Raw genomic sequence first — 15576 nt, forward strand, 5'->3', positions numbered from 1 at the left:
AGGAAATGAAGCATTCCTTATAAGGGTGTGGAAACCTCTCCCTAGGAGATGCGTTTTAAAGCCGTGAGGCTGACGGCGATACGTAACGGGTCAAAGCGAATAATATCTGCTAGCGGTGAGCTTAGGCTGTTACAGATGGTATTAGAGCCAAACACCGGACGCTGTGCCAGCAAGGACACTAGCCCCTATGGGGGTGGATTGTGAGATTTCACATCGGTTGGAGAGGGAAACAAAACATTCTTTATAAAGGGTGTGGAAACCTCTCCCTAGCAGATGCGTTTTAAAATCGTGAGACTGACGGCGATACGTAACGGGCCAAAGCGGACAAGATCTGCTAGCAGTGAGCTTAGGCTGTTACAGATGGTATCAGAGTCAGACACTGGGCGTTGTGCCAGTGAGGACACTCGGGAGGTGAATTGTAAGATTCCACATCGGTTGTAAAGGANGATGCCTAACTCTGATACCATTTGTAACAGCCCAAGCCCATTACTAGAAAATATCATCTGTTTTGACCCGTTACGTATCGCTGTTAGCCTCACGATTNGAGGTGGGCTTCAGCTGTTACATATGTAGTACAACCAATAAAGTTAATAATAGATCGCTCTCTTATTCATAACTTATTGAAAACTCAAGACGCAATTGTACAACTCAGAGAACCAATCTTGTTCAAGTAAGGTGGTTCTTTTTATGTTTTTATAGAACTATACCACTTCAGCNACAAAATTCTAAAGAACAAATTTTTCATTAGCTCGGACGTAACCTCTCATGATCCCGTGTCGAAGTGTAATCCTATAACTTTTAAAATAATGGATCTATTAAAAAAAAAAAAAATTAATCTAGATTTTATGTTTTCGTAGGTAGNTACTATTGATGGAAGTGCTAAATCATTGAGTGATGAATCTTCTAAACCTTTGGCAACGGAAGAATCAATCTCTGAGTTCATTACTCAAGTTTCAAGCCTTATCAAGNCACCCTCTTCCGCCCGCCCCCTGCAACTCCCTCCCATCTTTCCTTCATTCCCCCATTGACGGACCCTCCTANCACTGAACTTTTCCTCTACATATGGCTGTGGTTTAACATGTTTCTCCCTACTTGCAGGCTTGTCGATTCAAGAGACATTGTCGAGTTACAATTGAAACAGCTCGACTGCGAAGTGACGATCCGTAAAAAAGAGGCCTTACCTCAAGCACCACCTCCTGCTGCTGTTCCTATGATGTATGCGTCCCCGCCCTCGCCCTCGCCCTCGGTAGCACCACCAGCTCCTGGTCCTGCTGCACTACCAGCACCTGCTTCTCCAGTTTCAAGCCTACCATCTTCACCTCCTGCTGCCAAGTCAACCAGTTCGTCTCTTCCACCTCTCAAATGCCCTATGGCGGGCACGTTCTACCGTAGTCCCGGGCCTGGAGAACCACCGTTTGTTAAGGTAAATTTCTTTCGTATAGTAAATGGTATTTCGTAAATCTTTCGTTGGAGCTTTTTTTGAGGAGTTCTTCTTATAGGTTGGAGATAAAGTACAGAAGGGACAAATCTTATGCATCATTGAGGCTATGAAATTAATGAACGAAATAGAGGTAAGATTTTCTCTCTTTATACGTTTAGATCTTTGAATGTGAAACATTATGTTGAAGTTTATCATCCATATGGAGCATTGCTATCTCCTTGTCTTCCCTTTAGTTTGATATCATGTTCTTCGCTTGAGTTGCTAACAGTATATTCCTTACTTTCCATAGTATTGTCTACTGATGTGGGTGTATGTTCGAAACAGTATTGGATTCACATAAACTGAAAATTTTACTGTTTATAATAGCCTGATTATGGGTGAAACAAACCTCTGATTCTCCTATGTAGTAAACAATCACCTGTCTTGTGTCTTGTTATGTTTCAAAGAATATGGATGCAACTCAATCTTAGGAAAGATGGAGTAATAATTCTTGTAGCCCACCGCTAGCAGATATTGTCTTCTTTGGGCCTTTTCTTTTGGGCTTTCTTTTAAGATTTTTAAAACGTGTATGCTAGGGAGATGTTTCCACACCCTTATAAAAAATGATTCGTTCCTCTCTCCAACCGATGTGGGATCTCACAATCCACTCTTTTCGGAGCTCAGCGTCATTGCTGGCACTCGTTCCTCTCTCCAATCAATGTGGGATCTCACAATCCACCCCCCTTTGGGGTCCAGCGTCCTTGCTGGCACACCGCCCGGTGTCTGGCTCTGATACCATTTGTAACACCCTAGGCCCACCGCTAGCAGATATTGTCCTCTTTGGGCTTTTCCTTTCGGACTTCTCCTCAAGGTTTTTAAAACGCGTCTGCTAGGGAGAGGTTTTCACACCCTTATAAAAAATGTTTCGTTCCCCTCTTCAACTAATGTAGGATCTCACAATCCCTATCCCCTTCAGGGCCTTGCATCCTTGTTGGCACTCGTTCCTCTCTCCAATCGATGGGCGATCTCACAATTCACTCTTTTTGGGGACCCAACGTCCTATTTGACACACTGCCCAGAACTTNACATGAAGCCCAGTATTGATAGATAGTCTCCTTTGGGCTTTCCCGTTTGGTTTCCCCTCAAAGGTTTTTAAAACACGTCTGCTAGAAAGAAGTTTCCACACCCTTATAAAGAATATTTTGTTCTCCTTTCCAACCGATGTGGGGTCTCACAATCCACCGCCTTTGGGGGCCCAGCGTCGTCATTGACACTCGTTCCTTTCTCCAATCGATATGGGGTCTCACAATCCACTCTCTTTGGGGGCCCAGCGTCCTCGCCGACACTCGTTCCTCTCTCCAATCGACATGGGATCTCACAATCCACCCCTCCCCCCTTTGGGGCCCAACATCCTCATTAGCACATCGCCCGGTGTCTGGCTCTGATACCATTTGTAACACCCCAAGCCCACTGCTAGCAGATATTGTCCTGTTTGGCCTTTTACTTTCGAGCTTCCCCTCAAGTTTTTAAAACACGTCTGCTAGGGAGGGGTTTCCACACCTTTATAAAGAATGTCTCGTTCCCCTTTCTAACTGATGTGGGGTCTCACAATTCCATTAATTATGAGTTAACATTTGTACAAACAATATATGGTGAACAAATTCAGATCTTACCCACTATAGTTTGTTTCTTACTCTTTCCATTAGGACTATTTACCCCTGAGGATATATGTGAATCAGTAGTAAATCCCCTATTATTACTGCCTAAATATCCTATGACAGACATGTTGAGTTCAAGTATATAGAGGTAAATCTCCATGCATAATGTCGTCTGGTGGCAGCTACCCAGATCATTTGTTTCAGTCAAACTGGCTAATGTCTGCTCTTCCAATTTTATGGGATGTCTCTGTAGGGACAACTAATGTCTTCTCTTAAAAACTTCTAATTTTTCAGGCCGATCAATCAGGGACCATAGTCGAGGTTATTGCAGAGGACGGGAAGCCTGTTAGTGTCGACACGGTAAGTAGTTCTAACCATTAAAGTTATTGTAATGGATGGCTAAACTGTTTCCTTATGGTCTTGTATTTTGTTGTGGTTTCTTTGCAGCCTTTGTTTCGCATTCAACCTTAGATGAATCCTGTTTCGTTTAACATGAGTCGAGTTAAGCTGAGTTCAGGAGGCAAATTGAGTTTCCAAGCAAGTTCAGGTTGTGGATTAGTTATGGTAATGTCTTCTTTTCTCTTTAATTGAGTGTAATCAGAGAGAGATTGTGTTCATAAATGACAATTCCTTTTCCAGTTTAACTTTGGTTGTGAAATCAGATATATATATATATATATATATATTTAACCCTTTGCTAATTTCGTACCTTCGAGTTGATGAAATAAGGATTTCTTCTATCCAAGAACCATATGTTGCTTCGAATTGTAACGAATCAATGAAAATATTAGAACTTGGTCTCGTTTCATTACAATTGATTGTGTTCATCACATTTGCAATGGGAATCAACGCCTCGATTATCGACTCTATGTAAATCATGACCTTTTCAAATAACAATAGCAATTTTGACTTGTATGGAATAACGAGAGCTAAATCCAGACGTGGATTGATATCAGTTTCTAGATCGAGATAGCATTTGTAATTATTGGCCATTGGTCGTATTTGTGAGCGATATGACCAATGTAAAAAACAATGGCTTTACGATCTCCAAGTAAATAGTGTCCAAGAAATCTCATTTCCATTGTGTTTGATTTGATTTATATTACAATGGGAGGTGATGTTCATTATGTGAACTTAGTTCTTAAACAATGAAGCCTACGATCCTATAAACTTCAAAAGAAATGCAGTCTCTAAAGCTGATTCTTTACAGTGCAAATACCTGTTTTCCTCCACTATGTCTGTTGTTATATTGAGAATTACCGGACGTTTTGGATCATAAATACTGTAATCCCGCACTCGAGCAATCCATTTTGCAGCTTCCCATACCCCAAATCTGCACAACACAGAGAGATAAGTGGATTGAACATCACAGAATGGCTGGACTATGAACAATGTTACTCGATGAATGCATGAAACAATGAGTTGATCATGAGTTTATAAGGAATACATCTCCCTCCATTGGTACAAGGCCTTTTATGTAATGTCAGAGTTAGATGAATTCTAACACAGATAATTCAGACAAAAGCAGTGTTTTGAACAATGATTTGCAAACCATTCTTCTTTTTAGAGGAAGAAACATGGACAAGGATGCGTTATAGACGTATTCAACAATGAATTTTCTTCCAAGTGTGTCCCTACTTGCCAAAGATTTTAATGAAGTAATAACTAAGAATAATTGGATACTCCAAATAACAAGTTCAGAGCATGTTCGAGTAATATCAATGTCCAATCCTGACATTTTACTCGATATAGTATGTAACGGCCTAAGCCTACCGCTAATAGATATTGTTCTCTTTGAGCTTTCCCTTCCAGGTTTCTCCTCAAGATTTTAAAATGCGTATACTAGGGAGAGGTTTCCACACCCTTATAAAGAATATTTCGTTCTCCTCCTCAACCGATGTGGGATCTCACAATTTACCCCCCTTCGGGGCCCAACATCCTCACTAGCACTCATCTCTTCTCCAATCGATACGGGATCCCCCAATTGGGACCCAACGTCCTTGCTAGCACACCGTCTCATGTCCACCCCCCTTTGGGGCTCAGCCTCATCGTTGGCACACTGCCTCGTGTCCACCCTCCTTCGAGGCTACCTCCTTGTGGCACACCGCCTCGTGTCCAACCTCTTTGGGACTCAGCCTCCTTACTAGCACATCATCCAGTGTCTAGCTCTTATACCATTTCTAATGGCCCAAGCCCACCGCTAGTAAATATTGTCCTCTTTGAGCTTCCCCTTCCAGCCTTCCTTTCAAGGTTTTAAAACGTATCTACTAAGGAAAGGTTTTCACACCCTTATAAAGAATGTTTCGGCTAGCATATGAAAAGAAAATTACCGGGTATTAAAGGACGAGGTTATCAAAACAGCTGGGTAGGCGACATCCTTCTGTATGTTATCATACGGAGAGTATCTGCGAACTGCATGAAAATCATCTATATCCTCCTCAGGGTATCCAAATTCTTCATAGTCAGCTGGTGTTAGTGGTATAATGGGATGAAGGAGTGTGTTTATTGGATCTAGAAATGGAACCTGTAACAAAATGAAAGATTTAGTAAAGATAAAATGGATCAAAACCCTTTTGAAGAAAAGTTTCTTTTAAAACAAACTGATTATAGCAGAAGNTTTCGGCTAGCATATGAAAAGAAAATTACCGGGTATTAAAGGACGAGGTTATCAAAACAGCTGGGTAGGCGACATCCTTCTGTATGTTATCATACGGAGAGTATCTGCGAACTGCATGAAAATCATCTATATCCTCCTCAGGGTATCCAAATTCTTCATAGTCAGCTGGTGTTAGTGGTATAATGGGATGAAGGAGTGTGTTTATTGGATCTAGAAATGGAACCTGTAACAAAATGAAAGATTTAGTAAAGATAAAATGGATCAAAACCCTTTTGAAGAAAAGTTTCTTTTAAAACAAACTGATTATAGCAGAAGAATAAAATCTTATAACACGGAATCTTTCCATCCAACTTTAGAACAAACATATAAAATGCAAGAGAAATAATGCAGAAGATAGAGGCATACTTTCAAAATAGCAGATCGAAACAATTCTGGGCATTGATTGATAGCAGAAGCAACCAAAAGTCCTCCAGCACTATAGCCCCAACCAGCAAGCTTCTCCTCATTTACAATCTTTCTTTCAACAAGGAATTTAGCACACGAAATATAATCTTGAACTGAATTAAACTTCTTTGTACGCCTACCATCATGATGCCACTTCTTACCCCCACCACCTCCACCTCTGGAAGCAAACAAAACAACAGGAAATGAGATGCCAAATTAGAGATATAGAACTTTTGATGGAATCTGAAATAAGTTTAACGTTCATAAGATGAATTAAAACCATTTCCAAAGTAAGCTGTTTATCATAGCTAAATCAATAAAAGGTTCAAGCCATGAAGTCATTCAGAATTCAAGGAAGTATAAATGCTTACGAACCTAACATCAGCATATGCAATGACCCAGCCACGATCAAGAAGGCTTTTCAACTCGCTGCGCCACCGTTTGTCGAGTGGCTCACCAAAAGCTCCATGTACATGAAGTAATCCAGGGTTTTCATTTTCTCTTTTACTCTTGTAAGAGTATACGACCGTTAAAGGAATCAAAACTTCATCATGTGATGAGACATTGAAGTGTTCACAAGCATAAAATTCAGAGAGGGTGTTCCACATCTGATCATCATCGAAGTTGGCTTCACCCGTAGAAATCTCCGACTCATTAGATATTTTTCCTGATGCTTCTGCAGAGGAAGTCGTTCCATAAAGAATTCGTGTTCGTTCATGAAGAATGCTTTGCTGTTGAATGATATTCCACTTTCCATCTGATAGGTTATAATCAACCACAGCATCAGGCATCTGTTGAAAGTTAAATAACAATTAATGGGCAGCAAACAGTCGGACATTATTACATTTGTCCTAAAGTCTAAGTAGGTTAAGTTCTTATAATCATTACATTCCAAAGGATAGATATCATTCTAGTTCATATTACTGATTCTAGCAACCAGCAGTTCTAGTTTTAACAATAGAGACGAATCAAACTGCCCACAAACACTCCATAAGATATGAAAATCGACATAACTTTGACCGTTAAGCAATCTGCAATTCATTTCCGTAAAGTTTTGTGCCTCAGCCACAGTTACGAGCAACCACGTGCGTTAAAACAATCTTAAGAATATACGACCAATAGAAATTCACATACCACAGGTGATGAAATGGTAAATCGCATTGTCGATGAATAAAAGTCGTAATTTGGTCCTGAAGAAATCTGCGATACGTGCTTAGGAAGAGGCAGAAAATGTGGTTCTAGTTCTTTGAGATTGATTGATCCCTGGCACATAAAAAAAATGACAGATGGACTAAATAATGGTAGTCAAGGGCCTGCTTAATTATATGGTAACTGCTAGTGTTGCTGCACATTATATGCAACCAGAGGCATAGATAGTCCTAAAATTCCAGAAATTAGACCTTTCCACCAACAGGCAAGGGTAGCCGAACAGCACAGAGTCTAAGTTTCTGTCCTTCCCTAAGAATAAGAACCAAATGCGTGTGACTGAAATCGACATCCACAATCACCAAGTCTGGATCATCAACAAATACATTCTGCACCACATTAGAAAATTGGTTGAGAATCATCAAGATGGAGAAAACAAAAACCATGTTCATGAAAATGTTGAAGGTTTTGGATCATTCAGAGTAAAAGGGGATAAAAAAGGACAAGAAGTCCCAATGAACAAAACCAACCTCCCATGTTCTTGAAGTAGATTCAACACTAAGTGGGCTACGAAGAAGATAATGAGAATCTACTGCTTCGTGACCTTTATTAGCATTCGTAAACAAGTAAAGCACTCCTAGATGATGTTCCATTATGCAATGAGCTAATCCTTCACACTCCCAAATTAACTCCATACCAGATAACGGATTGGCAGCATCAATCAGAAAGACCTAAAATGTAGGGTTCACAATAAATATATAATTGCAACCGACCTTAGTACCAACTATGAAGTTCTTCAGATGTCATACATACCTTGGAAGATGTAGGAGTGAATCGATTAACAGTAACAAAATTAAAGTCTTTTGTGTGTCTAATATAAACATGAACATCATCATCTGGTTCTTCCAGAAGCAAAGTATCTTCATCAGTTGATCCAATCATGCTACAATATAATCTATAAAAAAAAGCATATTCCATCTCATTTTCACAACCATAGTCGTCAATATGGAAAAAAACTGAAGAATACACTGATGAGGAGTAACTGCGCAGAGAAACTATTTTACCAACCTACATGGTCTTTTATTTTGATCAGTAACAACATAGAGCAATGCCTGGCCGCCTTTGGCCCATGCCAAATTAGAAACTCGATCGACTTGAGGCTTACTACATAAAGAACCAGAACTCAAATTCTTTACAGACAATCTGAAGTAGTCATTGTCCTTGTCATACATAGTGTATGCAAGAAAGCGATGATCAGGAGATACTTCTGATAGCTCCTCATAGGCATAACCTACAATAATTATTAAGAGGGTGAGATTCAACATGCTTCAAATATAAAGGGGGAATAAGTAATGGCATGCGGAAACTATAATCAGAAACCAAGCTCTTCCTTGTCAGGAATAAGGACTCTCCACAATGGTATGATATTGTCCACTTTGAGCATAAGCTCTCATGGTTTTGCTTTGGGCTTCCCAAAAGGCCTCATACCAATGGAGATGTATTCCTTACTTATAAACCCATGATCGTTCCCTAAATTAGTCAATGTGGGACTCCCTTCCAACAATCCTCCCCTCCAACAAAGTACACTACAGAGCCTTTCCTGAGGCCTATGGAGTCCTCGAACAACCTCCCCTTAATCGGGGCTCGACTTCTTCTCTGGATTCCTCGAACAAAGTACATCCTTGTTCGACACTTGAGTCACTTTGAAATACACCTTTGAGGGTCACAACTTCTTTATTCGACATTTGAGGATCCTATTGACTGAGCTAAGTTAAGGGCATGGCTCCGATACCATGTTAGAAATAACGACTCTCCACAATGGTATGATATTGTCCACTTTGATCATAAGCTCTCATGGCTTTGCTTTTGGCTTCCTTTCCTTACTTATAAACTCATGATCATTCCCTAAATTAGCCAATGTGAGATTGGAAAGGGGATAGTGAAAGAGATAGGAATGGATAAAATAGATACTGACTCGATGCTTAAAGGGTTAAGCAATTCCAGTATCTATAGCTAATACACTGGACCAGAAATAGTAAATCATGCAAATCTAGATAAATTCAAATCTACTAACAATCTCCTAAAATCTCCTAAAATCTTGGTAGTTTGAATATTTGAATCATATCTCAACTACTTCAAATCATATCTTCATTTTGAATACTTTGAATCATATCTCAACCTGTGAGACTCCCTCCCAACAATCCTCAACATTCCTCTTGTAGATGATTGCTTCATTTCATGTTATGAGGCAAAACAAAGTTTATCAGGAAGCAGCACGAAATAGAATTCTCTCAAAATGATTTGTTTTAAAGTGAATCCCACAAAAGAACATTTTTAACCAAAGGGAAACAGAGGAGGATCAGGGAAAAGATAACAATACCTCCGAATCTCTCAGCTTCTTGATTATAATCAAGCAACTTTTGCTCAATTTTCTTGCCGGAAACATAATCAAATCCAGCTGAAGGAGATTTATTAGAAATGAACTTTTCATGTAAGCTCGCTAATCTGCGACAGAGAACTTGATACTGCTTTCCTTCTTCGACTCTTCGATAATACAACCTGCGGCGATTGACATTCGCCTTCAAAGAGATCAACAATAATTGAGGCAAAGAGATTGATTCTAATCGATTAACAACAATGCAAAGAGTTCATAACCAAAAAAACCCTACCAAGGACCCAAACGAAGTGAAGGAGTCGAGAGGTCAAAAGCCAAGCGAGAAGCCATTTCAGATTGAAGCTTACTCTGGAGTCGTTCTGTGTCAGCCATTACAGCCTCCACATACTTCTCCTCCTGCTCCATGTAAACGTCCATATGCCGCATCGCCACCTTGTCGTTCAATCTCGACATCCAACTGTACGGATCCTCCCAAGTGATATCGTGCATAGTGAAACTCTGTGGCTTCTTTGGAGGCTTTGGCGGCCCCGGTGGTGACGGTGGCTGTGGAGTCTTTGGTGCCTTGTAGTGGAGGCATCGCCGGAGAGCACCGTGAAGATTAGAGCGGCAGTGGCGGAGGGCTGCACGAAATTGGTTCATTGCCGGAGTTGCTCCGCCGGCAATGTTAGAGAGGGTTTATATGGGGTTTTTGTTCTGAAAATCGAAAAATACTTCCTTTTCTATTATATATATATTATTTTATTTTTTTTTTAAGAAAATATGTTTTGGGAAATTATTATTATTTATTTTTTTAAGTTTGAATTTTGGAGGTCGGACCAACCTAATCCGAATCATAAAGCTTGAACTAATAACATCTTGGATTGGGTTAGATTATTTTCATGGAATTGAACGGGTTCAATTTGGGTTTCAGATTCAGTAGATAAATGTTCGAGTTAACCTGAACTGAACCGATAATATATACATATTACTTGCCATACAAATAAATAAATAATAAGAGTGCATATAGTTCGGATTGGGTTGAGTTAAATGATTTTTTTTTTACCCAACCACAGGTTGTTTGGATGGGTAACCCAACCGACTCGAAAATTTTTACAATTTTTACAATCCATTCTAACCCAAACTCTTATTTTCGAATTGGGAGGTTGGATTGTTAAAAAAAATTAATTTTTTAAAAAACATTTATTTGTCCACGACTCACAATTATTCTAATATAAATGATATTAAATAAATTCGAAACAAACACAAATTAATCTATACTCCTCAAAATTCATCTAGAATAATAATAAAGAAATAAAAACAAAAAAACAAGCCCAATATTTGAAAAGGCCATTAGAAATGGGCTTTGAAGTGAACACTAGTGGGCTTGCTCAACAACCCAGCTCAATTTCTCAAGTACGTTGAGACGTATGTTGGTTTGTAATGATAGTGTAAGACAAGTAAGTAACATGATCATGTCGTAGAGAAATATCGGGACCATCTTTGTGAGATTCCACATCGGTTGGAGAGTGGATCAAAACATTCCTTATACAGGTGTAGAAATCTCTCCCTAGTAGACACATTTTAAAATCGTGAGACTGACGGCGATACATAACAAGCCAAAACAGACAACATTTGCTAGCGGTGGGTTTAGGCTATTACAAATGGTATCAGAACTAAACATCAAGCAGTGTGCCAACGAGGACGTTGGACCCACAAAGAGGGTGAATTGTAAGATCTCACATCGGTTGGAGAGGAGAACAAAGCATTCCTTCCAAGGGTGTAGAAACCTCTCCCTAGTAGATGCTTTTTAAAATCATGAGGCTGACGTGATACGTAATAGGCCAAAGCAGACAATATCTACTAGAGGTAGGCTTGAGCTGTTACAAATGGCATCAAAGCCAAACACCAGGCGATGTGCTACGAGGACGTTAGGTCCCCAAAGGGGGTGGATTGTGAGATCCCACATTGGTTGGAGAGGGGAATGAAACATTTCTTACAAGGGTGTAGAAACCTCTCCCTAGTAGGCGCGTTTTAAAACCGTGAGGCTGACGGCGATACATAACGAGCCAAAGTGAACAATATCTACTAACAGTGGGCTTAGGCTGTTACAAATGGTATTAGAGCCAAACACCAGACAATGTGTCAGTAAGGACATTGGACCCACAAAGAGGTNAGGCAGTGTGTCAGCGAAGACGTTGGACCCACAAAGAGGGTGAATTGTAAGATCTCACATCGGTTGGAGAGGGAAACGAAGCATTCCTTCCAAGGGTGTAAAAATCTCTCCCTAGTAGATGCTTTTTAAAATCATGAGGCTGACGTGATACGTAATAGGCCAAAGCAGACAATATCTACTAGAGGTAGGCTTGAGCTGTTACAAATGGCATCAAAGCCAAACACCAGGCGATGTGCCACGAGGACGTTAGGCCCCCAAAGGGGGTGGATTGTGAGATCCCACATCGGTTGGAGAGGGGAATGAAACATTTCTTACANTTAGAGCCAAACACCAGGCGGTGTGCCACGAGGACGTTAGGCCCCCAAAGGGGGTGGATTGTGAGATCCCACATCGGTTGGAGAGGGGAATGAAACATTTCTTACAATAGAAACCTCTCCTTAGTAGGCGCGTTTTAAAACCGTGAGGTTGACGGCGATACATAACGAGCCAAAGTGAACAATATCTACTAACAGTGGGCTTAGGCTGTTACAAATGGTATTAGAGCCAAACACTAGGCAATGTGCCAGCAAGGACATTGGACCCACAAAGAGGGTGGATTCTGATATCTCACATCGGTTGGAGAAGGGAACGAAACATTCCTTACAAAGGTGTAGAAACCTCTCCCTAATAGACGGTTTTATGGCGATACATAACGGCTAAAGCAGACAATATCTACTAGCAGTGGGTTTAGACTGTTACAATCTCGATAACGTTACAAGATGCAAAATGAAGTAAGTTAGGGTATGCTTGTCCGAGCATGAGAGAGAACATAAAATATATTTATCAAAACCAATGCCTATGTTGGAGCCAAGGCAGCAGGGCTAATTATCTTACTTAATTGTACTATGAAAACCCTAAAACAAGAGAATTAACAATATTAATTAATGATAAAATGCCCATTGGTGACCAAATTTACATCAAGGAAGGATGATGATTAGTTTAATATTAGAGTAAAATAGTGGTGAATTTCTTGAAGACTGTCATTGATTGGAAATTGAAACTATTATTTTTGCATAAAATAATATAAATTAATTTCTCTTCATTATTTGAAATAATTAACTATACTTTATTATAAGTACATGTGACAAAATCAATGTATAGATTAAATCATTTACTTATTAATATAACATAAGATTATGAGTTTCTATGCAAAGAACTCTACTCCCAATAATTTCCTAAACCCTAAAAAAACGTTTTTTTCTTCTCCAAATTTACGAACAAGTTGGATTTCTTATGTATGTTTTTCTACAAAATTAAGGATCGAGCGTGTTGCCTTTTATCTGGTAGACAATGAGAGAGATAACAGGAGGGCAAATAGGCAACACGATCCTACTTTTAGCTGTCATCAGGGTTTTTCAATAAATTCAAGCAGAAATGACTAAACCTCGTAGTTTTTATGGTGGACGTACATGGGGTTGAGTTACTGAAACTACCAATGACATGCATGTTGTAACGATTTAATCTTATGTTGGACGTACGTAGAGTTGTTACAAATGATATCAAAGCAGAACCCTCCTTGTAGGGTGTGGTTCGAGAACGAACCAATGTGCAAATTGGTGGACGTGTGATGCCCGAGTGAAGGAGCGGTATATCTTCCTTTTCGGTGGCTCGTCATAGGAGTTCCAAAGTTGAGTATGCTCGACTTGGAGCAATTCTATGTTAGTCTGTGAGGAATAGTCTTCACTCTTTTCTTAGAGGAATTTGTTGAGGATTGTTCGAGTCTCATATTGGCTAATATCGATGAAGTGAGAGACGTTATCTTCACGGATATGAAACTTTTTGGAAAAACCCTAAAAAACTAAGTCGGGAGAGTGTTCGGCATCTCATTGTTCTCGTCTTTTCACCCACTCTCTCCTGTCGGGTTGAGTCAAACTACAACTCACAAATTTCGTTACATTTAAATTAAATAGACACGAAATTATCCAAGTCCAATAATTGTATAGACATGAACAAACCAAAAAATTTAATGAGAGAGCAAAGTAGGATATATTTTTTTTATTTTATCATTATACTTTTTGACTTATATTCATTAGTGTTCGTACTTTTAAAACGTCTATTTTGAACCTCATATTTTTAAAAAAAAAAATTATTTAAATTTTAGCTTTTCAAAATTCTAAACGAAGACGATACTACTTTAAAAAAATTATGAGTATAGTGTCGTGAGGTCCATAAACTCTCGGGAAGGTCATAATTTGGTCCATAAACTTTAGTTTATACGTACTTAAAATTTTGTAACGACTTAATCCCAGTGGTAAAAAAATCATCAAAATTAAATAGTTGTGTTTATTATCCAACGATTGAGACTTTGAAACTCTTGTAAACGTATCACCGCGAGCAGATATTGTTCGATTTGGTCCGTTACATATTTTCATCAGTCTCACAGTTTTAGAACGTGCCTACTAGGGAGAGGTTTCCACACCCTTACAAGAAATTTTTTGTTTCTCTCGACCCACACTTAGGGATATACAAGCATCATTCTTCAGATGGATCGATGTTCAATAGTAACCTGGGATAAGCAGGCACGAACTTCTGTATAGCGCCCTAGTTTGTTAATACAAGTAGCTAAGAGGGCTGGGAAGTACGACTTGCGTCAAACTTGTGAAAGAATACTTGCATCGCACCTACTGAACAAGGCTCCTTGAAAGTCTTTCGGGGATTACGAGTTAATAACGAACTTGTAAAATGAATCTGTTTATCATAAAGAGATTCGTTTATAAACTAAAACGAGAAAGGTGGGCAATTTTTGCAAAGTAGAAGGACTAAATAGCAAAAAAATAAAATTAGTAGTTGGGAAAAGTTTAGTTTTTATTTTATTTTTAATTTAAATTAGAGGAAATTAAATCCTAAAAATAGTAAACGATACAAAGACCAAAGATGGAAAAACATCGCCTTGTCGGAAGGAAACATGTTGAGCCGTACGATTGATGAGTTGGCATTGCCAACCAAATCCACGGCTCCTTTTCTACCTACGTGGCAGAGCCGACCGAGCCGAGTCGAATCGAGCTGAGACGAGAGTAAAGCCAGCGTCCCTCGGTTGCCGACAAGGAGTACATGGATCCACGTGGGATCACGAGGAGTGTGGGGACCACAAAGAAGCGCACGTGTCAACCACCGACGTCCCATCCAGTTGACCGTAGATTGCGGGATCTTTGTACGGCCTTTATTTTTTTGCTTGTGTGTCCCCAGGTGGGGGTGCGTGTCTGCTTCACGGTTGAAAATAAATTAAATTAAAAATTAAATTTATTTATTTTTATCCAACATTATCTCTAAGTTGATATTATCTGTTTTGACCCGTTACGTATTGATATGGACTAAGAGACATCAATCATACAATATACTTCAACGAATATGTGAAGAAAATGTTGTTGAAATTATCAAAAGATATTTCAATTCATGCTACGTTGAAGAAGAATGAAGTTTCATTGTTATAAATTTTAGGTGGATTACAATTTAAAGTTATTGTATTTCGTTAATATATTTGAGGACTTTTTATTTACTTTCGGTTACATAATGGTTAATTATGGTCATAAAGTATGAATGTTACAACTCTGAGAATGTCTTTAATAGTTTCATTTTGAGACTATATATTGTCGTGTATGTTGTATTTGTAGTAAAAGAAGCATTTGTGCTTTCTTAAGCTAATGACTAAGTTTCTTTGCAGTTCTATGTAGTTTAGGTTGCATGTAGAATCATTCAAGCTCGACA

The 15576-nt window shown here is 39.2% G+C and overlaps 2 protein-coding genes across 2 annotated transcripts; one reads left to right on the top strand and one right to left on the bottom strand.

Annotated features, from left to right (window-relative positions):
* The first annotated feature begins 765 nt into the window (after nt 1–765).
* On the top strand, nt 766–3779 carry LOC111798193 (biotin carboxyl carrier protein of acetyl-CoA carboxylase, chloroplastic-like). Its single transcript, XM_023681198.1, has 6 exons — nt 766–783; nt 858–967; nt 1099–1423; nt 1500–1571; nt 3373–3438; nt 3526–3779. Exons 1-6 carry the CDS (start codon nt 766–768, stop codon nt 3547–3549), a joined length of 615 nt encoding a protein of 204 aa, XP_023536966.1. The 3' UTR covers nt 3550–3779.
* A 345-nt stretch (nt 3780–4124) lies between these two features.
* LOC111798201 (protease 2-like) lies at nt 4125–10373 on the bottom strand. Its single transcript, XM_023681208.1, has 11 exons — nt 9955–10373; nt 9666–9844; nt 8354–8576; nt 8099–8240; nt 7816–8016; nt 7540–7674; nt 7274–7402; nt 6515–6930; nt 6101–6317; nt 5725–5918; nt 4125–4411 (listed from the first exon to the last, which is right to left on the bottom strand). The coding sequence occupies exons 1-11, from the start codon at nt 10317–10319 to the stop codon at nt 4234–4236; spliced, it is 2379 nt and encodes a 792-aa protein (XP_023536976.1). The 5' UTR covers nt 10320–10373; the 3' UTR covers nt 4125–4233.
* Between the last annotated feature and the right edge of the window lie 5203 nt (nt 10374–15576).

This window comes from Cucurbita pepo, chromosome LG07 (genome assembly GCF_002806865.2).
Source record: "Cucurbita pepo subsp. pepo cultivar mu-cu-16 chromosome LG07, ASM280686v2, whole genome shotgun sequence".
NCBI lineage: Eukaryota > Viridiplantae > Streptophyta > Magnoliopsida > Cucurbitales > Cucurbitaceae > Cucurbita > Cucurbita pepo.

Excerpts from the sequence above, each read along its gene's own strand:
- LOC111798201 (XM_023681208.1), bottom strand. The coding sequence starts at position 10,319 with ATGAACCAATTTCGTGCAGCCCTCCGCCACTGCCGCTCTAATCTTCAC. Across the intron at positions 9,845-9,954 it reads TCACTTCGTTTGGGTCCTTG|GTTGTATTATCGAAGAGTCG; the intron begins GTAGGGTTTTTT and ends CAATCGCCGCAG. Across the intron at positions 6,318-6,514 it reads ATTGCATATGCTGATGTTAG|AGGTGGAGGTGGTGGGGGTA; the intron begins GTTCGTAAGCAT and ends GTTTGCTTCCAG.